We start from the raw sequence: 27,349 nt of genomic DNA, 5'->3' as shown, positions 1-27,349 counted from the left end.
ACGGGACAGTCCACTCTCCCCATCCCAATACGGGACAGTCCACTCTCCCCACCCCAGTACGGGACAGTCCACTCTCCCCATCCCAATACCGGACAGTCCACTCTCCCCACCCCAGTTCGGGACAGTCCACTCTCCCCATCCCAATACGGGACAGTCCACTCTCCCCATCCCAATACGGGACAGTCCACTCTCCCCACCCCAGTACGGGACAGTCCACTCTCCCCATCCCAATACCGGACAGTCCACTCTCCCCACCCCAGTACGGGACAGTCCACTCTCCCCATCCCAATACGGGACAGTCCACTTTCCATATCCCAATACGGGTTAGTCCCCTCTCCATATCCCAATACGGGACAGTCCCCTCTCCCCATCCCAATACGGGACAGTCCCCTCTAGTCATCCATTAGGGGACAGTCCCCTCTCCTCATCCCAGTATGGGACAGTCCCCTCTCCTCATCCCAATACGGGACAGTCCACTCTCCTCATCCCAATATGGGTCGGTCCCCTCTCCCCATCCCAATATGGGACTGTCCCGTCTCCTCATCCCAATATGGGACAGTCCATTCTCCTCATCCCAATACGGGACAGTCCCCTCTCCTCATCCCAGTATGGGACAGTCCCCTCTCCTCATCCCAATACGGGACAGCCCACTCTCCTCATCCCAATACGGGTCGGTCCCCTCTCCCCATCCCAATATGGGACAGTCCCTGCTCCTCATCCCAATATGGGACAGTCACTGCTCCTCATCCCAATACGGGACAGTCCCCTCTCATCCCAATACGGGACAGTCCCCTCTCATCCCAATACGGGACAGTCCCCTCTCATCCCAATACGGGACAGTCCCTTCTCCATATCCCAATATGGGACAGTCCCCTCTCCATATCCCAATACGGGACAGTCCTGTCTCCTCATCCCAATACGGGCCAGTCCACTCTCCCCACCCCAGTACGGGACAGTCCACTCTCCCCACCCCAGTACGGGACAGTCCACTCTCCCCATCCCAATACGGGACAATCCACTTTCCATATCCCAATACGGGACAGTCCCCTGCAATCATCCCAATATGGGACAGTCCTGTCTCCTCATCCCAATACGGGACAGTCCACTCTCCTCATCCCAATACGGGACAGTCCACTCTCCCCATCCCAATACGGGACAGTCCACTTTCCATATCCCAATACGGGACAGTCCCCTGCAATCATCCCAATATGGGACAGTCCTGTCTCCTCATCCCAATACGGGACAGTCCACTCTCCCCACCCCAGTACGGGACAGTTCACTCTCCCCACCCCAGTACGGGACAGTCCACTCTCCCCATCCCAATACGGGACAATCCACTTTCCATATCCCAATACGGGACAGTCCCCTGCAATCATCCCAATATGGGACAGTCCTGTCTCCTCATCCCAATACGGGACAGTCCACTCTCCTCATCCCAATACGGGACAGTCCACTCTCCCCACCCCAGTACGGGACAGTCCACTCTCCCCATCCCAATACGGGACAGTCCACTCTCCCCACCCCAGTACGGGACAGTCCATTCTCCTCATCCCAATACGGGACTGTCCCGTCTCCTCATCCCAATATGGGACAGTCCATTCTCCTCATCCCAATACGGGACAGTCCCCTCTCCTCATCCCAGTATGGGACAGTCCACTCTCCTCATCCGAATACGGGACAGTCCACTCTCCTCATCCCAATACAGGTCGGTCCCCTCTCCCCATCCCAATTACGGGACAGTCCTCTCTCCACATCTGAATACGGGACAGTCCATTCTCCTCATCCCAATACGGGACTGTCCTGTCTCCTCATCCCAATATGGGACAGTCCATTCTCCTCATCCCAATACGGGACAGTCCCCTCTCCTCATCCCAGTATGGGACAGTCCCCTCTCCTCATCCCAATACGGGACAGTCCACTCTCCTCATCCCAATACGGGTCGGTCCCCTCTCCCCATCCCAATATGGGACAGTCCCTGCTCCTCATCCCAATACGGGACAGTCCCCTCTCATCCCAATACTGGACTGTCCCCTCTCATCCCAATACGGGACAGTCCCCTCTCATCCCAATACGGGACAGTCCCTTCTCCCTATCCCAATACGGGACAGTCCACTCTCCATATCCCAATACGGGACAGTCTACTTTCCATATCCCAATACGGGACAGTCCCCTGCAATCATCCCAATATGGGACAGTCCTGTCTCCTTATCCCAATACGGGACAGTCCTGTCTCCTCATCCCAATACGGGACAGTCCACTCTCCCCATCCCAATACGGGACAGTCCACTCTCCCCACCCCAGTACGGGACAGTCCACTCTCCCCATCCCAATACCGGACAGTCCACTCTCCCCACCCCAGTTCGGGACAGTCCACTCTCCCCATCCCAATACGGGACAGTCCACTCTCCCCATCCCAATACGGGACAGTCCACTCTCCCCACCCCAGTACGGGACAGTCCACTCTCCCCATCCCAATACCGGACAGTCCACTCTCCCCACCCCAGTACGGGACAGTCCACTCTCCCCATCCCAATACGGGACAGTCCACTTTCCATATCCCAATACGGGTTAGTCCCCTCTCCATATCTCAATACGGGACAGTCCCCTCTCCCCATCCCAATACGGGACAGTCCCCTCTAGTCATCCATTAGGGGACAGTCCCCTCTCCTCATCCCAGTATGGGACAGTCCCCTCTCCTCATCCCAATACGGGACAGTCCACTCTCCTCATCCCAATATGGGTCGGTCCCCTCTCCCCATCCCAATATGGGACTGTCCCGTCTCCTCATCCCAATATGGGACAGTCCATTCTCCTCATCCCAATACGGGACAGTCCCCTCTCCTCATCCCAGTATGGGACAGTCCCCTCTCCTCATCCCAATACGGGACAGCCCACTCTCCTCATCCCAATACGGGTCGGTCCCCTCTCCCCATCCCAATATGGGACAGTCCCTGCTCCTCATCCCAATATGGGACAGTCACTGCTCCTCATCCCAATACGGGACAGTCCCCTCTCATCCCAATACGGGACAGTCCCCTCTCATCCCAATACGGGACAGTCCCTTCTCCATATCCCAATATGGGACAGTCCCCTCTCCATATCCCAATACGGGACAGTCCTGTCTCCTCATCCCAATACGGGACAGTCCACTCTCCTCATCCCAATACGGGACAGTCCACTCTCCCCATCCCAATACGGGACAGTCCACTTTCCATATCCCAATACGGGACAGTCCCCTGCAATCATCCCAATATGGGACAGTCCTGTCTCCTCATCCCAATACGGGACAGTCCACTCTCCCCACCCCAGTACGGGACAGTTCACTCTCCCCACCCCAGTACGGGACAGTCCACTCTCCCCATCCCAATACGGGACAATCCACTTTCCATATCCCAATACGGGACAGTCCCCTGCAATCATCCCAATATGGGACAGTCCTGTCTCCTCATCCCAATACGGGACAGTCCACTCTCCTCATCCCAATACGGGACAGTCCACTCTCCCCACCCCAGTACGGGACAGTCCACTCTCCCCATCCCAATACGGGACAGTCCACTCTCCCCACCCCAGTACGGGACAGTCCATTCTCCTCATCCCAATACGGGACTGTCCCGTCTCCTCATCCCAATATGGGACAGTCCATTCTCCTCATCCCAATACGGGACAGTCCCCTCTCCTCATCCCAGTATGGGACAGTCCACTCTCCTCATCCCAATACGGGACAGTCCACTCTCCTCATCCCAATACAGGTCGGTCCCCTCTCCCCATCCCAATTACGGGACAGTCCTCTCTCCACATCTGAATACGGGACAGTCCATTCTCCTCATCCCAATACGGGACTGTCCTGTCTCCTCATCCCAATATGGGACAGTCCATTCTCCTCATCCCAATACGGGACAGTCCCCTCTCCTCATCCCAGTATGGGACAGTCCCCTCTCCTCATCCCAATACGGGACAGTCCACTCTCCTCATCCCAATACGGGTCGGTCCCCTCTCCCCATCCCAATATGGGACAGTCCCTGCTCCTCATCCCAATACGGGACAGTCCCCTCTCATCCCAATACTGGACTGTCCCCTCTCATCCCAATACGGGACAGTCCCCTCTCATCCCAATACGGGACAGTCCCTTCTCCCCATCCCAATACGGGACAGTCCACTCTCCATATCCCAATATGGGACAGTCCCCTCTCCATATCCCAATACGGGACAGTCCTGTCTCCTCATCCCAATACGGGACAGTCCACTCTCCCCACCCCAGTACGGGACAGTCCACTCTCCCCACCCCAGTACGGGACAGTCCACTCTCCCCATCCCAATACGGGACAGTCCACTTTCCATATCCCAATACGGGACAGTCCCCTGCAATCATCCCAATATGGGACAGTCCTGTCTCCTCATCCCAATACGGGACAGTCCACTCTCCCCACCCCAGTACGGGACAGTCCACTCTCCCCATCCCAATACGGGACAGTCCACTCTCCCCATCCCAATACGGGACAGTCCACTTTCCATATCCCAATACGGGACAGTCCCCTGCAATCATCCCAATATGGGACAGTCCTGTCTCCTCATCCCAATACGGGACAGTCCACTCTCCCCACCCCAGTACGGGACAGTCCACTCTCCCCACCCCAGTACGGGACAGTCCACTCTCCCCATCCCAATACGGGACAATCCACTTTCCATATCCCAATACGGGACAGTCCCCTGCAATCATCCCAATATGGGACAGTCCTGTCTCCTCATCCCAATACGGGACAGTCCACTCTCCCCATCCCAATACGGGACAGTCCACTCTCCCCACCCCAGTACGGGACAGTCCACTCTCCCCATCCCAATACGGGACAGTCCACTCTCCCCACCCCAGTACGGGACAGTCCACTCTCCCCATCCCAATACGGGACAGTCCACTTTCCATATCCCAATACGGGTTAGTCCCCTCTCCATATCCCAATACGGGACAGTCCCCTCTCCCCATCCCAATACGGGACAGTCCCCTCTAGTCATCCATTAGGGGACAGTCCCCTCTCCTCATCCCAATTCGGGACAGTCCCCTTTCCTTATCCAGTACGGGACAGTCCCCTCTCCTCATCCCAATATGGGAGAGTCCCCTCTCCTCACCCGAATACGGAACAGTCCACTCTCCTCATCCCAATATGGGTCAGTCCCCTGTAATCATCCCAAAACGGGACAGTCCTGTCTTCTCATCCCAATATGGGACAGTCCACTCTCCCCATCCCAGTACGGGACAGTCCATTCTCCCCATCCCAATACGGGACAGTCCCCTCTCCCCATCCCAGTACGGGACAGTCCCCTCTCCTCATCCCAATTCGGGACAGTCCCCTTTCCTTATCCCAGTACGGGACAGTCCCCACTCCCCATCCCAATTACGGGACAGTCCTCTCTCCCCATCTGAATACGGGACAGTCCATTCTCCTCATCCCAATACGGGACTGTCCTGTCTCCTCATCCCAATATGGGACAGTCCATTCTCCTCATCCCAATACGGGACAGTCCCCTCTCCTCATCCCAGTATGGGACAGTCCCCTCTCCTCATCCCAATACGGGACAGTCCACTCTCCTCATCCCAATACAGGTCGGTCCACTCTCCCCATCCCAATTACGGGACAGTCCTCTCTCCCCATCTGAATACGGGACAGTCCATTCTCCTCATCCCAATATGGGACAGTCCCCTCTCCTCATCCCAGTATGGGACAGTCCCCTCTCCTCATCCCAATACGGGACAGTCCACTCTCCTCATCCCAATATGGGTCGGTCCCCTCTCCCCATCCCAATATGGGACAGTCCCTGCTCCTCATCCCAATACGGGACAGTCCCCTCTCATCCCAATACGGGACAGTCCCCTCTCATCCCAATACGGGACAGTCCCTTCTCCCCATCCCAATACGGGACAGTCCACTCTCCATATCCCAATATGGGACAGTCCCCTCTCCATATCCCAATACGGGACAGTCCCTTCTCCCCATCCCAATACGGGACAGTCCACTCTCCATATCCCAATATGGGACAGTCCCTTCTCCATATCCCAATACGGGACAGTCCACTCTCCTCATCCCAATACGGGTCATTCCCCTCTCCCCATCCCAATACGGGATGGTCCCCGCTCCCCATCCCAATACGGGACTGTCCCCTTCACACATCCCAATATGGGACAGTCCCCTCTCCATATCCCAATACGGGACAGTCCCTTCTCCCCATCCTAATACGGGACAGTCCACTCTCCATATCCCAATATGGGACAGTCCCTTCTCCATATCCCAATACGGGACAGTCCACTCTCCTCATCCCAATACGGGTCATTCCCCTCTCCCCATCCCAATACGGGATGGTCCCCTCTCCCCATCCCAATACGGGACTGTTCCCTTCACACATCCCAATATGGGACAGTCCCCTCTCCCCATCCCAATACGGGACAGTCCCCTCTCTTCATCCCAAAACAGGAGAATCCACTCTCCCCATCCCAATATGGGACTGCCCCCTCTACCCATCCCAATACAGGTCTGTCGCCTCTCCCCATCCCAATACGGGACAGTCCCCTGCAATCATCCCAATACGGGACAGTCCTGTCTCCTCATCCCAATACGGGACAGTCCACTCTCCCCACCCCAGTACGGGACAGTCCACTCTCCCCACCCCAGTACGGGACAGTCCACTCTCCCCATCCCAATACGGGTCAGTCCCCTGCAATCATCCCAATACGGGACAGTCCTGTCTCCTCATCCCAATACGGGACAGTCCACTCTCCCCACCCCAGTACGGGACAGTCCACTCTCCCCACCCCAGTACGGGACAGTCCCCTCTCCCCATCCCAATACAGGTCAGTCCCCTGCAATCATCCCAATACGGGACAGTCCTGTCTCCTCATCCCAATACGGGACAGTCCACTCTCCCCACCCCAGTACGGGACAGTCCACTCTCCCCACCCCAGTACGGGACAGTCCACTCTCCCCATCCCAATACGGGACAGTCCACTTTCCATATCCCAATACGGGACAGTCCCCTGCAATCATCCCAATATGGGACAGTCCTGTCTCCTCATCCCAATACGGGACAGTCCACTCTCCCCACCCCAGTACGGGACAGTCCACTCTCCCCATCCCAATACGGGACAGTCCACTCTCCCCATCCCAATACGGGACAGTCTACTTTCCATATCCCAATACGGGACAGTCCCCTGCAATCATCCCAATATGGGACAGTCCTGTCTCCTTATCCCAATACGGGACAGTCCTGTCTCCTCATCCCAATACGGGACAGTCCACTCTCCCCATCCCAATACGGGACAGTCCACTCTCCCCACCCCAGTACGGGACAGTCCACTCTCCCCATCCCAATACCGGACAGTCCACTCTCCCCACCCCAGTTCGGGACAGTCCACTCTCCCCATCCCAATACGGGACAGTCCACTCTCCCCATCCCAATACGGGACAGTCCACTCTCCCCACCCCAGTACGGGACAGTCCACTCTCCCCATCCCAATACCGGACAGTCCACTCTCCCCACCCCAGTACGGGACAGTCCACTCTCCCCATCCCAATACGGGACAGTCCACTTTCCATATCCCAATACGGGTTAGTCCCCTCTCCATATCCCAATACGGGACAGTCCCCTCTCCCCATCCCAATACGGGACAGTCCCCTCTAGTCATCCATTAGGGGACAGTCCCCTCTCCTCATCCCAATTCGGGACAGTCCCCTTTCCTTATCCAGTACGGGACAGTCCCCTCTCCTCATCCCAATATGGGAGAGTCCCCTCTCCTCACCCGAATACGGGACAGTCCACTCTCCTCATCCCAATACGGGTCAGTCCCCTGCAATCATCCCAATACGGGACAGTCCTGTCTTCTCATCCCAATATGGGACAGTCCACTCTCCCCACCCCAGTACGGGACAGTCCATTCTCCCCATCCCAATACGGGACAGTCCCCTCTCCCCATCCCAGTACGGGACAGTCCCCTCTCCTCATCCCAATTCGGGACAGTCCCCTTCAATCATCCCAATACGGGACAGTCCTGTCTTCTCATCCCAATATGGGACAGTCCACTATCCCCACCCCAGTACGGGACAGTCCATTCTCCTCATCCCAATACGGGACTGTCCCGTCTCCTCATCCCAATATGGGACAGTCCATTCTCCTCATCCCAATACGGGACAGTCCCCTCTCCTCATCCCAGTATGGGACAGTCCCCTCTCCTCATCCCAATACGGGACAGTCCACTCTCCTCATCCCAATACAGGTCGGTCCCCTCTCCCCATCCCAATTACGGGACAGTCCTCTCTCCCCATCTGAATACGGGACAGTCCATTCTCCTCATCCCAATACGGGACTGTCCCGTCTCCTCATCCCAATATGGGACAGTCCATTCTCCTCATACCAATACGGGACAGTCCCCTCTCCTCATCCCAGTATGGGACAGTCCCCTCTCCTCATCCCAATACGGGACAGTCCACTCTCCTCATCCCAATACGGGTCGGTCCCCTCTCCCCATCCCAATACGGGACAGTCCACTCTCCCCATCCCAATACGGGACAGTCCACTCTCCCCACCCCACTACGGGACAGTCCACTCTCCCCATCCCAATACCGGACAGTCCACTCTCCCCACCCCAGTACGGGACAGTCCACTCTCCCCATCCCAATACGGGACAGTCCACTTTCCATATCCCAATACGGGTTAGTCCCCTCTCCATATCCCAATACGGGACAGTCCCCTCTCCCCATCCCAATACGGGACAGTCCCCTCTAGTCATCCATTAGGGGACAGTCCCCTCTCCTCATCCCAATTCGGGACAGTCCCCTTTCCTTATCCAGTACGGGACAGTCCCCTCTCCTCATCCCAATATGGGAGAGTCCCCTCTCCTCACCCGAATACGGGACAGTCCACTCTCCTCATCCCAATACGGGTCAGTCCCCTGCAATCATCCCAATACGGGACAGTCCTGTCTTCTCATCCCAATATGGGACAGTCCACTCTCCCCACCGCAGTATGCTACAGTCCATTCTCCCCATCCCAATACGGGACAGTCCCCTCTCCCCATCCCAGTACGGGACAGTCCCCTCTCCTCATCCCAATTCGGGACAGTCCCCTGCAATCATCCCAATACGGGACAGTCCTGTCTTCTCATCCCAATATGGGACAGTCCACTCTCCCCACCCCAGTACGGGACAGTCCATTCTCCTCATCCCAATACGGGACTGTCCTGTCTCCTCATCCCAATATGGGACAGTCCATTCTCCTCATCCCAATACGGGACAGTCCCCTCTCCTCATCCCAGTATGGGACAGTCCCCTCTCCTCATCCCAATACGGGACAGTCCACTCTCCTCATCCCAATACAGGTCGGTCCCCTCTCCCCATCCCAATTACGGGACAGTCCTCTCTCCCCATCTGAATACGGGACAGTCCATTCTCCTCATCCCAATACGGGACTGTCCCGTCTCCTCATCCCAATATGGGACAGTCCATTCTCCTCATACCAATACGGGACAGTCCCCTCTCCTCATCCCAGTATGGGACAGTCCCCTCTCCTCATCCCAGTATGGGACAGTCCCCTCTCCTCATCCCAATACGGGACAGTCCACTCTCCTCATCCCAATACGGGTCGGTCCCCTCTCCCCATCCCAATATGGGACGGTCCCCTCTCCCCATCCCAATATGGGACGGTCCCCTCTCCCCATCCCAATACTGGATGGTCCCCTCTCCCCATCCCAATATGGGATGGTCCCCTTCACTCATCCCAATACGGGACGGTCCCCTCTCCCCATCCCAATATGGGACGGTCCCCTCTCCCCATCCCAATACTGGATGGTCCCCTCTCCCCATCCCAATTTGGGATGGTCCCCTTCACTCATCCCAATACGGGACGGTCCCCTCTCCCCATCCCAATACGGGACGGTCCCCTCTCCCCATCCCAATACGGGACTGTCCTGTCTCCTCATCCCAATACGGGACAGTCCACTCTCCCCACCCCAGTACGGGAAACTTGGTTAGGAAAAAGAGAGATATCTACAATAAATATAGGCAGCATGGAGTAAATGAGGTGCTTGAGGAATATAAAGAATGTAAGAAGAATCTTAAGAAAGAAATTAGAAAAGCTAGAAGAAGATAAGAGGTTGCTTTGGCAAGTAAGGTGAAAATAAATCCAAAGGGTTTCTACAGTTATATTAATAGCAAAAGGAAAGTGAGGGATAAAATTGGTCCCTTAGTGAATCAGAGTGGACAGCTATGTGTGGAGCCGAAAGAGATGAGGGAGATTTTGAACAATTTCTTTTCTTTGGTATTCACTAAGGAGATGGATATTGAATTGTGTAAGGTAAGGGAAACAAGTAGGGAAGTTATGGAAACTATGATGATTAAAGAGGAGGAAGTACTGGTGCTTTTAAGGAATATAAAAGTGGATAAATCTCCGGGTCCTGACAGGATATTCCCTAGGATCTTGAGGGAAGTTACTGTAGAAATAGCAGGGGCTCTGACAGAAATATTTCAAATGTCATTAGAAACGGGGATGGTGCCGGAGGATTGGCATATTGCTCATGTTGTTCCATTGTTTAAAAAGGTTTCTAAGAATAAACCTAGCAATTATAGGCCTGTATGTTTGACGTCAGTGGTGGGTAAATTAATGGAAAGTATTCTTAGAGATGGTATATATAATTATCTTTATAGACAGATTCTGATTAGGAACAGTCAACATGGATTTGTGCATGGAAGGTCATGTTTGACAAATCTTATTGTACTTTTTGAAGACGTTACGAGGAAAGTTGATGAGGGTAAACCAGTGGATGTTGTCTATATGGACTTAAGTAAGGCCCTTGACAAGGTTCCACATGGAAGGTTAGTTAGGAAGGTTCAATCATTAGGTATTAATATTGAAGTAGTAAAATGGATTCAACAGTGGCTGGATGGGAGATGCCAGAGAGTAGTGGTGGATAACTGTTTGTCAGGTTGGAGGCCAGTGACTAGTGGTGTGCCTCAGGGATCTGTACTGGGTCCAATGTTGTTTGTCATATACATTAATGATCTGGATGATGGGTTGGTAAATTGGATTAGTAAGTATGCAGATGATACTAAGATAGGTGGCGTTGTGGATAATGAAGTAGGTTTTTAAAGCATACAGAGAGATTTAGGCCAGTTAGAAGAGTGGGCTGAAAGTTGGCAGATGCTGATAAATGTGAGGTGCTACATTTTGGTAGGAATAATCCAAATAGGACATACATGGTAAATGGTAGGGCATTGAGGAATGCGGTAGAACAGAGTGATCTAGGAATAATGGTGCATAGTTCCCTGAAGCTGGAATCTCATGTGGATAGGGTGGTGAAGAAAGCTTTTGGTATGCTGGCCTTTGTAAATCAGAGCATTGAGTATAGGATTCGGGATGTTATGTTAAAATTGTACAAGGCATTGGTAAGGCCGAATTTGGAGTATTGTGTACAGTTCTGGTCACCGAATTATAAGAAAGATGTCAACAAAATAGAGAGAGTACAGAGGAGATTTACTAGAATGTTACCTGGGTTTCAGCACCTAAATTACAGAGAAAGGTTGAACAAGTTAGGTCTTTATTCTTTGGAGCACAGAAGGTTAAGGGGGGACTTGATGGAGGTATTTAAAATTATGAGGGGGATAGATAGAGTTGACATGGATAGGCTTTTTCCATTGAGAGTAGGCGAGATTCAAACGAGAACATGAGTTTAGAGTTAGGGAGCAAAAGTTTAGGGCTAACACGAGGGGGAATTTCTTTACTCAGTAAGTGGTAGCTGTGTGGAATGAGCTTCCAGTAGAAGTGGTAGAGGCAGGTTCAATATTGTCATTTAAAGTAAAATTGGTTAGGTATGTGGACAGGAAAGGAATGGAGGGTTATGGGCTGAGTGCAGGCCAGTGGGACTAGGTGAGAGTAAGCGTTCGGCACAGACTAGAAGGGCCGAGATGGCCTGTTTCTGTGCTGTAATTGTTACATGGTTAATACAGGACAGTCCCCTCTCCTCATCCCAATATGGGACTGTCCCTCTCCACATCCCATCACAGGACATACCGCACTCATCACTCCATCATGCAACGTCTTCAATCCAATATTGAACCATCCCTTCCTCCTCCTCAAGCCAGCATTTTACCCCCAGCTAACCTCCCTCCAATGTGTAACTGTACCCTGTCCTCAACCTACACGGGTCTTACCTTTTCTTCAACCTATTAAGGGACCATTTGCCCGCTCCAATCCAAAATGTGGACCTCCCTACCTGTTAGCATAACAGTTAGTGTTAAGTTTTACAGTGACATTGACCTGTGTCAAATTCCCACTCTCTGTGAGCAGGTTGGTAGGTTCACCCGGTGACTGTGTGTTAGCATAACAGTCAGTGTATTGTTTTACAGTGACATTGACCTGTGTTCAATTCCCACTCTCTGTGAGCAGGTTGGTAGTTTCACCCTGTGACTGTGTGTTAGCATAACAGTCAGTGTATTGTTTTACTGTGACATTGACCTGTGTCAAATTCCCACTCTATCTGAGCAGGTTGGTAGTTTCACCCTGTGACTGTGTGTTAGCATAACAGTCAGTGTAAAGTTTTACAGTGACATTGACCTGTGTTCAATTCCCACTCTCTGTGAGCAGGTTGGTAGGTTCTCCCGGTGACCGCATGCATTTCCTCCGGGTTCTGCCGTTTCTCCCACATCATAAAGTGCGGTGTGGGTCAATGGGGCAAAAGAGCCTGTTACTGTGCTGTATCTCAAAATGTATCAAAAATAAAAGTGTTCTTTCTTGTATAAAAATGATTATTTTCTGGCAAATGCTGTGCATCTGATCGTACGTGCTTGTGATGCTGCTGCAAGTAAGTATTTAATTGCATTGATGCTGACAAGTGACTGAGTGCGGTTAACGGTAGGACCAATCAAATGGAGTGGATAAGCTTCAGGATGCACGGACGTAAGGAGAGGGCCAATGGGAATGATTGAATTGAACACCCTGATCAGCATGAGCCACTGGGCTGACAGCTCATCTTTGTGCTTATAGGTAGATGATAGGGGGCCGACGATGAAGTTGAGTATAGAAACATTGGATTGGTTCCAATGTTTATCTGGGTTTAGAACAGAAATGAGGAGGAATTTCTTCATCCAGAGGGTGGTGAATCTGTGGAATTCGTTGCTACAGGTGTTGGTGGAGGCCAAGTCATTGGGTACATTTAAAGCAGAGGTTTATAGGATTTTGATTAGCAAGGGTGTCAAAGGCCATGGGGTGAAGGCAGAAGAATAAGGTTATGAGGGATAATTTATCAACCATGATGGATGATGGAGAAGACTCGATGGGTCATGTGGCCTGATTCTGCTCCTGTGTCTTAAGGTATTATGGGTGATGTTGTTATTGTCATAGAATAAATGGAACATTATGAGCTCTCTGGGGTTGGTGACAGTGGAGTACAGATGGGGGAAATAAGAGGCTGGAGAAACTGAGCTGAACTTTGCATTCACACTGAACGTCGTTCTGTCCCTCAGCCGTAGACTCAGCACTCGGTGATCTGTGTGTGACCCACAGCGTCCTGGATCAGCCCTGGAGGAGCACGGATTGTAACAGCGCTGAGTGTACCGGTGGACAATGGATGGGTGATGGAAATATTGAAGTGGGATGGTACAGATTTAACAGGTAAAGTGAGGAGATAATCACTGAGAAACTGGACACAGAAGGGGAATGTAAACACGGGAACAAGTGGCACAGATTTAACAAGTTATGTGAGGTACAGATTTAACATTTAATGTAATGGTATGGATTTAACAGGTAATGTGAGGAGATAATCACTGAGAAACTGGACACAGAGGGGAATGTAAACAGGAGAACAAGGAGAAATGCTGTACCTGTCCATTCACCTCCTCCCTCACCCCCAAATAGTCCTTCCTGGTGAGGCACCACTTCATCTGCAAACATATTGGGCCCAATGTGGCCTCATTTACATTGGTGAGATCTGATGTAAATCTGGGAACCGCTTTGTCGAGCACCTCTGCTCCATCTGCCAAAAGCAGAATTTCCCAGCGACCAACCATCTTAATAACATCACCATTCTCGTTCCGACATGTTGGTCCATGGTGTCATTTTGTGCCATGATGAGGCCACTCTTCTGGTGGAGGAGTAACACCTTATCTAGGCAGCCTCCAACCTGATGGCATGAAGTTTGACATCTCCTTCCAGTAACTTTTCCTGTTTTTTTTTCTTTTCCCCTACTCTCTCTTCTGTTCCCCATTCTAGCCTCTTGTCTCCTCTCATCTCCCTATCACCTCCCCCGGTCCTTTCATTCTTCCCTTTCTCCTATGGTTTACTCTCCTCTTCAGCCCTTTATCTTTCCTACCCTCCTGGCTTCATCTATCACTTTCTAGCTGTCCTCTTCCTCTCCCCCAAACTTTTTATTCTGACATCTTCCCCCTTCCTTTCCAGTCCTGATGAAGGACCTTGGTCCGAAACATCAACTGTTCATTAATTTCCATAGATTCAGCCTAACCTGCTGAGTTCCTCCAACATTTTGTGTGTGTTGCTCAGGAGAACAAGTGGTGTGCAATGGGGAACTGCAGGGAGGTTGGCATTATAGGGATCTCACATTCCAGAGAGAGAGAGAAGGGGAAGGTAGAAGGAGAGAGAGAAAACAGAAGGAAGACTCCCAGCATTAGGAGAATATTCACCAGGGTACAGGTTGAGGACAGAATGGGCCCCATTTCCTGGTCTCTCTGGGTGAATATGCTAAATTCAGCACTTAACTCTGATTGTTGTTTCAGTTCCAGTGGACAGAAGATTCCCGAGACGGCCGTTCATGGTCATCGCTGCTCCAGCAAGAAACCAGGCTGGTTAAATGGTAAGGTCAGAGTTCATACCGATGGGGCTCAGTTACTTTCAGGGGAGAGTCAGACTGACGATCTGGATGTCTACAGAGTAATCCCAAATCCTTTGCTGAAGTCCACAATCAATCGCTTGGTCAAGTTGATGCTGAGTGTGAGGTTGGCTTTGTGACACCAGTCAAACAGCTGAGCTGTCTCACTTCTGTAGGCCTCCTCATTGTCATCAGAGACTTTACCAGCAACAGTGATGTCACCTGTGAATTTGTATCTAGTGTCCGAGTTGTCCTGATTTCCAATAATTAAAATATATATTATCATGTAGAAATAGGTACAGTATACCTTGATTAATTAAAATGGCTTTGAATATTCTTCAGTGATTGAATATGAGTAGACCAGAGGCTGGGGTTTCACCAATTGGTGGACATATCAAGGGAAGATTTCTGAACCACAATTTTTTACAGTGGATCCTGTAGTATGCAACAGATTTTTTAGCCTGTCCACTGGCACCCCATCTGTCCACCTGTCCTTTCTGTGGCCGGGAGGGATCAATGTACCGTGTTTAAATGGAGTATGAGAGGTTGCAGCCCCTGTTTGAGTATCTGAAGGTGTTTGCTCCTCGGGTTCTCAATGCTCTTCAGCCCCATGCTCCTGATATATGGTCGTGCAGTATGGAGCTGTGGGGAGGTGGGAGGGGGTGGGTTGCTCAGGGAATCGACTGGTGGGCTTGCTCCTGGGCCTGGCCAGGATAGCCACTCACGGGTCGAGGTGTCAGGCAGTTGAGGGCTCTGTCCAAGCCGTCTTCCTGCCCCTCTTCTGAGGTTACATTTGTGCTCAAGTATCCTTAGAGAGGGGGACTTCCGGTAAGATGGTGATTGTTTAGTCACTTAATACTTTTGCTGCATTTCATTTCTTACCTCCCCTCTCTTTATCTCCCTTTTTTTACCCCAGTTTGTTAATTTTTTTTGTGCTTTCTTATCTGCCTGCGAATACGCTTATCTCACAATGGCTACAAAGCTTCATAAATCTGGGAAAAAAGAAGTTTCCACGTCTGTGACTGCCAAGATTCTCTCCATCTTGGAACTGCATTGACAAGACGTTGTATCTGAATTTAAGTCTTCCTTCAGTACGTTGGAGTCAAAATTGGATCAACTTAACGCTAGAATGGATGATCATACTGAACGTCTATCTCATATTGAGTTAACTTCCGAAGATTTAAAACGCCGTGTTCAGCAGCTGGAAGCTGTCTGTTCCAATTTGACTGAACAAAACACCGAGCTTACTCTCAAGCTAACCAATCTTGAAAACCGGAGCAGGCGTTATAATCTACGAATTCTCGGTTTGCCAGAGGCTGTCGAAAGGAGATCTCCTGTTGAATTTTTTTCTTCCTTACTTTGTGAGATTTCCAGGAAGGAATTTCTTTCGAGCCCACTTGAGTTAGACAGAGCGCACCGGACATTCATAGCCAGGTCTGACCTGGGCTCTAGGCCACGTCCAGTAATTCTCTGTTTTCATTGATATCAGGTGAAAAACCTTCTGATCATGGAGGCACACTGGAGGGGAAAACTGGATTATCGGGGTCACAGCATTCGTATCGTTGAAGACTATGCCCCTCAAGTTTTGAAGTTGCGTGCTGAGTTCAAAGATGTTATCAAAGAGTTTTTTAATCGTGGATTCAAACCCTCTCTTCGTAACCCAGCCCATCTACGAATAACTCTTAATACTGGGGACCACAAATGGTTTAAATCGGTCAAGGAGGCTCAGAAGTTTATTGAAGGTCTCCCAACCATTTTGACTATGTCGGACTCAGTTTGACTTTCTAAAATGGCTGATAAGTACTTTTTTTAAAAAAACTTTCTCGTGGACTCAGGTTCTTTTTGCGTAATCCAGCCCGCCTCCGAATAACTCTTAATACTGAGGACCACAAATAGTTTTAGTTGGTTATGGAGGCTCAGAAATTTATTGAAAATTTTGGTCTCCCAGCCATTTTACTACATCAGACTTGTTTTATTTTTTTTTAAATGGCCAATAAATACTCTTTTTTTAACACATAAAATTTTTCTTCTTTCTGTTCTTTCTTCCTGTTTTCTTTGTAAATTACTATATTTCTTCACAAGTAGATTATTTTGGATTATTATTCTGAATTAAGTTTTTTATTTTTTAATGGTATTGTTTCTCTTCATCTATAATTTTGATTTGTAGTGCATAAATTCTCTAGTTTCTGTATTACTAGTTAAGTGGAGCTTATGTCAATGTTACGAAACTGGAAGTTGGATTTTGGGATGTCTTTTTTTTTGTAGAGCTTGCTGCTTTTTTGGGTAGCTATCTAGTTTTGGGATTGGAGGGAGGGGTGGGTTCTCTAGTGCCACCATTATTCAGTGCTTTTTTTTTGTTATTCTTTGTTATTCAGAACACTTTTTTGTCCTGATTCTATTGACTTATACCCTTGGTCCAGAACTGTTATTTGAATGTTTGATCTTGTTTATGCCTACTACTTTCTATGTTTTAATAATTGATAATGGTTAGCTTGTTGAAATTTATAAGCTGGAATGTAAAGGGATTGAACCATCCTGTTAAAAGAAGGAAGGTGTTTTTGCATCTTAAGCAACTTAAAGCTGACATTGCTTTTCTGCAAGAAACTCATATTCGAAGTTTTGACAATTCTCGTCTTATGTCAAGATGAGTGGGTCAGCATTTCCATTCTTCCTTCCCGGCCAAAGCCAGGGAGGTTTCTATCCTTATTAATCAAAATGTTCCTTTCGAACTCCACAGTAAGGTATCTGATATAAATAGTCATTTTATTATTGTTTCTGGGAAATTGTATAATACTAAGGTAGTATTAGCTAATTTGTATGCTCCTAATTTGGATGATGTGAACATTTTTGAACTTTTTTTTCTTTATTAGCCGATCTGAATTTATATTCTCTTATTCTGGGCAGTGACTTTAATTGTTGGTTAGATCCAGATTTGGATTGATCGTCCTCTGTTCCTAGATTACCTACGAAATCTGCTTTAGCTATTCATTCTTTCCTTTCTAACTACGGTATCGCTGATGTGTGGTGTTTTTTTCATCCTACTGAGAGATTTTTTTTTCATATGTCCATCATACTTTTACTAGAATCGATTATTTTTAATGGATAATCAGCTGATTTCATCTGTTAACTCTTGTGATTATCAGAGTATATTGATTTGGATCATGCTCCAGTTACCTTGTCTTTAAATTTCCCTGGGCTTCCTCAAGTGAATAACCACTGACATTTGAAACACTAATACATCATCTGAAATCTCATCCCAGATTGTCTGGGATGCCATAAAAGCATATTTGAGGGGTCAAATAATTTCATATACAGTGAATCTCAAAAGAAAGACCCATTTAGAACGATTAGATTTCATCAGTCAGATTAAAGTACTAGACCAACAAGTACTTTAGCTCAGACTAAAAATCCTGAATTGTACAAGAAGCGAGTAGAATTTCAAACTAAGTGTGACCTTATCTGTACTCAACCAGTTGAACGTCAACTTCTTGAGGGCAACAGCCGCTTTTATATTCATGGTGATAAATCCGGCAGGTTCTTAGTTAACCAATTGAGGTGCTCTAAAGCCAAACAACATATTACAAAGATTCAAATGAAGAATGGGAATATTACCTCGAATCATTCTGAAATTAATGATTAATTTAAGAATTATTATTCTCGACTTTATACCTCCGAATCTTTAAATGATAATATTTCTGTTGACCACTTTTTAAATAGTTTTAATATTCCTTCGCTCTCCTCTGACTTTAAAGCAAAACTTAATGAGCCATTATCACTAGAAGAAGTATCCTCTGCCATTTCTGCACTGCCATCGGGCAAATCTCCTGGACTTGATGGGTTCTCTGCAGAATATTATAAATTATTTTCCTCACTATTTTCATCTCAGTTATTTTTAGTTCTATCTGATTTGTTTAAACATGGTAAGTTGCCACCATCATTTAATGAGGCATGTATTATTCTTTTAGCCAAAAAAAAAGTAAAGATCCAACAGAGTGTTCTTCGTATAGACCGATTTCTTTGTTAAATGTTGATGTTAAAATCTTGGCCAAAGTTTTGGCTCACAGATTGGAGAACATTATACCTTCTATTATTTCTGATGACCAAACCGGTTTTATTAAAAATCGTCTTCCCTTTTTTAATATATGACATTTACTTATTTTCTTATATTCACCCTCTATTAGGACTCCTGAATGTGTTATTTCTCTTGATACGGAGAAAGTGTTTCATCATGTCACATGGAATTATCTTTTTGTGGTTTTAGAAAAATTCAATCATGGTTAAAGATTTATTTCATGGATTAAATTGTTATACTTACGTCCCACCGCTTCTGCTTTGACTAACTCTCAGCAATCTCAGTCTTTTAGCCTTAAATGTGGCACCCATCAAGGATGTCCTTTAAGTCCCTTACTTTTTGACTTGGCTATAGAGCCATGGTGATTGCATTTTGAAGTTGTCTTGAATTGACGGGGATTTAGAGGGTTGGTGTTGAGCATAAAGTTTCTCTTTATGCCGACGATCTATTTCTTTTTCTATCAAATCCATCCACTTCCCCAATGTTTTTACTTCTTGATCAATTCAGCCAGCTTTCTGGCTATAAACTTAATTTACACAAGAGTGAACTCTTCCCAATTAATAGAGAAGCACAAGCATTAGTATTTCATGACCTCCCTTTTAAAGTAGTTAATAATCAATTTACTTACCTTGGTATTACAGTAACAAGGAATTTCAAGGATCTTTTTCGTGAAAATTTTGCTAATCTTTTGAACTCTACAAAACAGAGTTTGACACAGTGGTTACCCTTATGTAAGTCTCTGGTAGGTCAAATTAATATTATTAAAATGTATATCCTTCCTAAATTTTTATACTTATTTCAGTCTATTCCAATTTTTATTTGTAAAGCTTTTTTTGACTCCTTAGATTCTATTATTTTGTCCTATCTATGGAAAGGCAAGCGTTCTAGACTCAATAAAGCTTACCTCCAAAAATCTAAAAAAGGAGGTGTGGCTTTACCTAACTTCCGTTTATATTATTGGACAGCTAATATTTGCTGTCTTACTTTTTGCTCCTTTTTTTTATAATCGGTCTGATTGTCCGAAAATGGTGGCAATGGAGTTGAACTCCACTAAGGATCTCTTTATTCCTTGCACTTCCTGGATCTGCATTCCCTTGTCACTTGCCTAGACTAATTGTTAATCCCCTTATTAGACATACTCTGAGAATATGGGCTCAGTTTAGAAAATCTAATGGTCTTCATGGTTTCTCCCTTTCTAGTCCTATCTTGCATAATCATCTTTTCTTACCTTCTATGCAAGATTCAACATTTCATGATTGGTATAGAATGGGCATTAGGCACTTTGAAGATCTTTTCATAGGTAATCGTTTTGCAACTTTCTAACAACTTTCTGCAAAGTTCAATCTACTTAATAGCCATTTCTTTAGATACCTTCAAATTAGACATTTCATTAATCCTTTATTATCTAATTTTCCTGCGATGCCCGAGAAAAACGTTGTGGACCTGTTTCTATCTATTAATCCATTTGGCAAAGGCTCAGTATCTTTTATTCATGATAAATTAGTGACCTTGAGGTGTGCCCCCTTTGATAAAATTAGAACTGCTTGGGAGCATGATTTAAATATTTCTTTATTTGATGCGGTCTGGGATTCAATTCTTAAGTCAGTTAATTCAACCTCTTTATGTGCTTGCCACTGTCTTTTACAGTTTAAGGTTGTGCATAGGGCTCACATGTCTAAATCTAAATTGTTGCAATTTTATCTGACATTAGTCCTGTTTGTGACAGCTGTAAAGGTGGCGAGGCTTCTCTTATCCATATGCACTGGGCTTGTCCTAGTCTAGAGAAATTTTGGAGAGAAGTTTTTTTATCTTTATCCCATATTCTTAATTGCCACTTAGAACCTAATCCTCTGATTGATCTTTTTGGTACCTGGGGTGAGGCAGATATGCATTTGAGTCTGACTAAACGTCGAACATTATCTTTTGCCTCTCGTTTGGTTAGACGCTTAATTCTTCTTAGGTGGAGAGATGTTGACCCACCTACCCATGCTCAATGGCTTAACAATATTATATCCTGCTTAGACCTTGAAAAAATTCACTACTCACTTCTCAATTCGGACATGAAGTTTCAAAAGGTGTGGGGACCTTTTCTTGAATACTTTCACAACTCCTCTTTAGATTAGGTTTATTCTTTTTAATCCCTTACTTTCAGCTTTTTTTTCTCTCTGTAAGTTCTGTGGTTTTCTTTTTGATGGCAATTTCATTTTAGTATTGGTAGTAGGCATTATTATTCTTTGTTTTTATTTATATTTACAGTTTTGGGAGTTTGAATGCTCCGATTAATTTTTTTTACATCTTGTAATGTTTGGCCTGGAGTTTTTCAGTAGGAGGGAGGGGAGGATACTAACTTTATATGATTTTATTTTGGGTGCTATTTCCTTATTGTTATGAACTATATAATTGATATGGTTATTTTGCACTGTACTGATCTTCATTTTGCTGTTGGGGTTTTTTGCTTGTAGTTGGTTTGTAGAAATGCATTAAAAAATCAATTAAAAGAAAGAGAGGGAACAAGCGGTCACTATGGGCACAGTGGGGGAGTTTCAGGAAAGGTGAACCCTGCAGAGAATTGAGTGTTTTGTGGATGTTAGTAACCGTATTTTATTGAAATTATAACTAGTTTTATAAATCCCTGATGATCGTGTGCTTTGCAAAAAAACTCAGCGGGTCCTGATATATTCCCCGCTTAGTGTGGGACCGAGTACAATTTACAATGTTTGTAATCCTCATTGCAGGTCCCCATCCCGGCTTGAGAGAGGGAGAGGTGACCAGGACCGTCTGCTTCACTGATGGTGATGACACCTGTGACCAGAGCCAGGAGATCAGGGTGAAAAACTGCTCTGGTTACTTTGTGTATCGACTGTGGCCAACACTGGAAGCTGATGCTGTCTACTGTATGGGTAGGTCACCATTTCCTGTTGGCACGGGGGTATGGGGAAATTCTGGTCTGTCCCATAGAACATGGATCAGTGCAGTAGAACAGGCCCTTTGACTCCATCCTCAGGACATTCATGGTGACATACTAAATCTGATCAAACTCTTAATGAAGTAGACCCAGTTTGTGTGCCTTCCTTGTCATTGCATCAAAGTGTTGAGTCCAGGACAGATCCTCTGAGATGTTAACACCCGGATACTTGAAACTACTCACCACTATCCTCCTCGATGAGGTATGTTGTGTGTTCTCCTGACTTCCCCTTCCTGAAGTCCACAGTCAGTTCCTTGGTCTTGCTGGTGTTGAGTGCGAGCTTGTTGTCACATGTTCTCCTGACTTCCCCTTCCTGAAGTCCACAGTCAGTTCCTTGGTTTTGCTGGTGTTGAGTGCGAGCTTGTTGTCGCAATACCAGGTGAACCAGCTGATCGATCTCACTCATTTATGCCTCCTCATTGCCTTCCACGTGGATCATTCCAAGCAGAGGTATGTGGCAGTGACACAAAAGGGAAAATTAAACAGAATACACAGTGCCGTGTCATAGTTACAGAGAGTACAGCACAGGTCTTCTCTGAGTTTCAGCATCTTGTCATGACAGAGGCTGGTGAGTTCCTGAGATCCCGAGAACGATGCCACCTGGAGTTTAGCCATCTGGTGCTTTGCTCCAGGTACGGTCACCTGTCTGTAAGGTCAGGGGGAGGAGGTTCCGGAAAAAGAGCGATCCAACTAAGACCTTAATGGTGGAGCTGTAGGAAGATGGTGACACATCACAATGGCTGTGAAGGCAGAGGAAAGCTGCAGCTATGAAGGGTCCCTAGGTGTCTGCTCTCCATGTCACTGAACTCTGACCCCGGCCTTTTAAGGACCATGAGGTGGCTGCCCGTGCATCAACAGCCCCAAGTCAAACAAAGTCATGTACATGCATTCTCCATTTAGAGAATTCACCCTAACTTTCCGGATTCAGTCCTATGGTGATGAGCAAGTGATGAAGGGGGGAGGATTGTGAGATCTGGAACCACAGCCGTCACTTCCTTTGTGTGTATCCTGAACTGGCCTCTGAAGCCCCACCATAGACAACCCCTTAGGAGAAATTCATACTCGACTCGAGTGATCACATTGCTGCTACTACCGTGCAGGTTGAGAGAACCAGACTTTGTCATTCAGCAGATGAGATTCTGACAACAGAATGATTGAAGATGTATTCATCCTCAAGCTTTTGTATCTTCTGCCCCATGGAAGGGGAGAGAAGAGACATTGCCCCGGCTGGGTTGGGTCCTTGATGATGTTGGCTGCTTTTCCGAGGCAGCACCAAGTGAGACAGAGTCCATGGAGGGGAGGCTGGTTTCCACAGATCCCTGGGCTGTGTCCACAACTTCAATATTGTTTGTTGCCATTCCTTGTTGGGTATATTTAAAGCGGAGGTTGATAGTAAGTGTGGCAAAGATTACGGGGAGAAAGCAGGGGAATGAGTTTGGCAGAAATAATAAATGGTGGAGCAGACTCGATGGGCCAAATGCTCTGAATCTGCTCTGACGTCTTACGGTCTATTTTAAGCACAATTAACAGCAAAATCACCATTCTGCTCCAGTACACAAGTGTAAAGGAGAATGAAATGATGGCTACTACGGATCCGCTGTAGCTTAAAACAAACACAATAAACATAAAAACCATAATAAATACAATCATTATAATTACGTAAGATTTGCTTGTATAGATAGGCTGATTCTATGTACATAAAGTGATGCGAGGTACAGGAGTAACTGTACAGAAGGTGACTATGACAGGAAATGGTAAAATATTGCCCACAGCTCCCTGCGGTTCTTGCTGTCTTTCTGCGACCGTGTGGTTCTTGTGGCTCAGCATTCAGAGAACAACACTGGAGAGTCAGAGAGCTGGGAAGGTGAGCAGTGAGGAGGTGCACCAGAATGATCCTGGGAGTGAAAGTGTTAATGTCTGAGGAGTTGTTTGATGCCTCTGGGCTTGTAATCTCTGAAGAATGATGGGAGAAGATGTTGAAATCTACTGAATATTGAAAGATTTAGGGTGAATGCAGAGAGGATGTTTCCTTTATTTGGAGTGTCGAAGACTGGAGGGCACAGCCTCAGTATAGAAGGATGTCCCTTCAGAACAGAGATGTGAAATGTCTTTAGCCAGAGGCAGGCAAATCTGTGGAATTCATTGCCACAGATGATCAGAGACATAGTCATTGGGTATATTTAAAGTGGAGGTTGATAGGTTCTTGATTTGTCAGGACGTCAAGGTTACAGGGAGAAGGCAGGAGAATGGGGTTGAGAGGGATAATAAATCATTCATGTTGGAATGACGGAGTAGACTTGATGGGCTGAATGGCCCCGATTCTACTCCTATGTCTTCTGATTTATGGATGTTCACTGAAATCCCTGCACTTTGCCGTGTGAAACCTGCTGCAGTTTTCCAAAAAGACTGGTGGAGAGGGGAGGAGGGAATTCTGAAATCAAAGATCGACATCCCACAGAAGGGGGGGGGGGCACCGCTTTGTCGAAGATCTCTTCTCCATTGGCCACAACAGGTGGGATTTGCCAGTGGCCACCTATTTTAATTAGATTAGATTATGAGGACACTCAGTCCTCGTTTATTGTCATTTAGAAATGTATGCATTAAGAAATAATACAATGTTCCTCCGGAGTGAAATCACAAAACAACAGGACAAACCAAAGACGAACACTGACAAGACCAAATAATTATAACAAATAGTTACAGCAGTGCAAAGCAATACCATAATTTGATAAAGAACAGTCCATGGGCATGGTAAAAAAAAAGTCTCAAGTCCCGATCGACTCCGATAGTCCCCGATATCAGGCAGCAAAAAGGGAGAAACTCTCCCTGCCATAAACTTCCAAGCACCAACAATTAATGCCTCGGAAGCACCTGACCACAGCAGACTCTGAGTCCGTCCAAAAACTTGGAGCCTCCGACCAGCCCCTCTGATACAGCCTGCTGAGCGCCTTCGACCTCATCCCGGCCGCCGAAATAAGCAAAGCCGAGGTCTCAGAGGCCTTCTCCTCCGGAGATTCCGGACCGCACAGTAGCAGCGGCAGCGAAGCGGGCATTTCAGAAGTTTCTCCAGATGTTCCTCCACGCTCTCACGTCAGGAGAGATCAGGATTGTGCACGGATCCCTACTTAACAAATAACAGATACCATTTTACCGGAGAGATACTGAAATTACCATTTCACCAGCGCATTGCATCTTCTCCTCCCTCCTCTACTTCTAATTCTACTTCTCATTTCCATTCCAACATGTTAGTTAATGGTCTCCTCTACTGCCGTGATGAGGCCACTCTCTGGAGGAGTAACACTTTATATTCCTCCAATCTGATGACATAAGCATCAATTTTTCTAACTTCCAGTAATTTCTCCCTCATCTCCTTCTCTCACTTTATTTCCTCTTTTGGCGCCCCTCTTACCCCTTCTCTTCTCCTCACCTGCCCATTGCTTCCCTCTGGTGCCTCTCCTTCTTCCCTTTCTCCCATGTTCCACTCTCCTCTCCGATCAGATTCCGCCTCCTTCGCTCGTCACCTTTTCTTTTCCACCTTCCACCTTTTTCTCTCCACTTATCAGCTCTGAGCTTCTCACTTCATTCCTTCTTTTAATCTTTTTATTAGTATTAAAAATATTATGAACAAAATACAATTAAAATATTAATAATGGATTACAAACATATAAACTCCCATTACACATGAAGGAATACATAAACAATGAATACAGTATAAGTAAGCTTTCCCAAACATAAACCATATAGTGTATATATGAACAAGGTAAGTCTAGATATTCCATAATATAAATATTTAAAAAAAGAGAAAAAATATATAAATCTATATATGAAAGTTAACTAATCTACTAATCTAATATCTAAGAAAAAAAACAAAAAAGGAAGAAAAAACTAAAAAAACTAAAAAAAAAAGGAAAAAAAAGGGCTGTTCATAATATCTCACAAGCATACATAAACATCAATGTCGTCAACTCCGATCCTCTCAACATACATACGATTAAAGCTGAAAAAACCAATAAGCCTGGCACAGGGCCATTACATCATATGAAAATATTGAATAAATGGTCTCCATATCTTTTCAAATTTAATAGAAGTATCAAATACAGCACTTCTAATTTTTTCTAAATTTAGACATAACATAGTTTGAGAAAGCCAATGAAATACCGTGGGAGGATTAATTTCCTTCCAATTCAACAAAATAGATCTTCTAGCCATCAAAGTGAGAAAAGCAATCATTCGACAGGCGGAAGGAGATAAGTGAAGTGAGCCCATCATCGGTAAACCAAAAATTGCGGTAATAGGATGGGGTTGTAAATCAATGTTCAGTACCGCCGAAATAATATCAAAAATATCTTTCCAATATTTTTCCAAAATCGGACATGACCAAAACATATGAGTTAAAGACGCGATTTCTGATTGACATCTATCACAAATAGGGTTTATATGAGAATAAAAATGAGCTAATTTATCCTTGGACATATGGGCCCTATGCACAACCTTAAATTGTATTAATGAATGTTTGGCACATATAGATGATGTATTAACTAATTGAAGAATTCTATCCCAATTCTCAATAGGAATAATAAGATTAAGCTCTCTTTCCCAATCATTTTTGGTCTTATCAAAGGGCACTGAACGTATCTTCATAATTATATTATAAAGTTTTGATATAAGCCCTTTTTGAAAAGGGTTTAATTCAAACAAACTCTCCAAAATATCTGAAGACACAAAATTTGGGAATGAAGGAAGTACCGTACTTAAAAAATGCCTAACCTGTAAGTATCTAAAAAAATGAAATCTAGGCAAATTATATTTATTTGCTAATTGCTCAAAAGACATAAAACAGTTGTCCAAAAATAAGTCAGAAAATCTTAATAATCCCTTAGTTTTCCAAGCCAAAAAAGCTTGATCTATAATTGAGGGGTGGAAAAAACAATTAGATACAATAGGACTATTTAACACGAATTGAGTCAACCCGAAAAATTTCCGAAATTGGAACCATATACGTAAGGTATATTTAACTATCGGGTTGTCGATTCGATTCAGCAATTTAGAAAGAGCAAAAGGGAGAGATGTCCCTAAAATAGAACCCAGAGCATAAGCAGATACCGATTTAGTTTCCAAACTCACCCAATGAGGGCCAAAAGGACCATCCCATTCTTTCAACCAACATATCAAATATCTAATATTAACTGCCCAATAGTAAAATCTGAAATTGGGTAATGCCAACCCACCATCCTTCCTTGTCTTCTGTAAGTATATTTTACCTAACCTGGGATTTTTATTCTGCCATATATATGAGGAAATTTTTGAATCAACATTAGTAAAAAAGGATTTCGGAATAAAAATTGGTACCGCTTGAAAAATATATAAAAATTTAGGTAAAATAACCATCTTAATAGCATTAATCCTACCTATCAGAGTCAAAGATAATGGTGACCACTTAGTAAACAAGCCTTTAATC

General features: G+C 46.3%; 1 protein-coding gene across 1 annotated transcript in view; it reads left to right on the top strand.

Moving 5' to 3' along the window:
* LOC140723408 (uncharacterized) overlaps window positions 1–27,349 on the top strand; it is a 159,866-nt gene that overhangs the window by 67,286 nt on the left and 65,231 nt on the right. The window contains exons 12-14 of the mRNA XM_073037983.1: window positions 12,619–12,622; window positions 14,763–14,839; window positions 21,662–21,826. Of these exons, the coding sequence (XP_072894084.1) occupies window positions 12,619–12,622; window positions 14,763–14,839; window positions 21,662–21,826 (246 nt within the window). The remainder of the gene's footprint in view (window positions 1–12,618; window positions 12,623–14,762; window positions 14,840–21,661; window positions 21,827–27,349) is intronic.

Source organism: Hemitrygon akajei, unplaced genomic scaffold (assembly GCF_048418815.1).
Source record: "Hemitrygon akajei unplaced genomic scaffold, sHemAka1.3 Scf000112, whole genome shotgun sequence".
Lineage (NCBI taxonomy): Eukaryota > Metazoa > Chordata > Chondrichthyes > Myliobatiformes > Dasyatidae > Hemitrygon > Hemitrygon akajei.
This window is presented reverse-complemented; position numbering and strand designations above follow the sequence as displayed.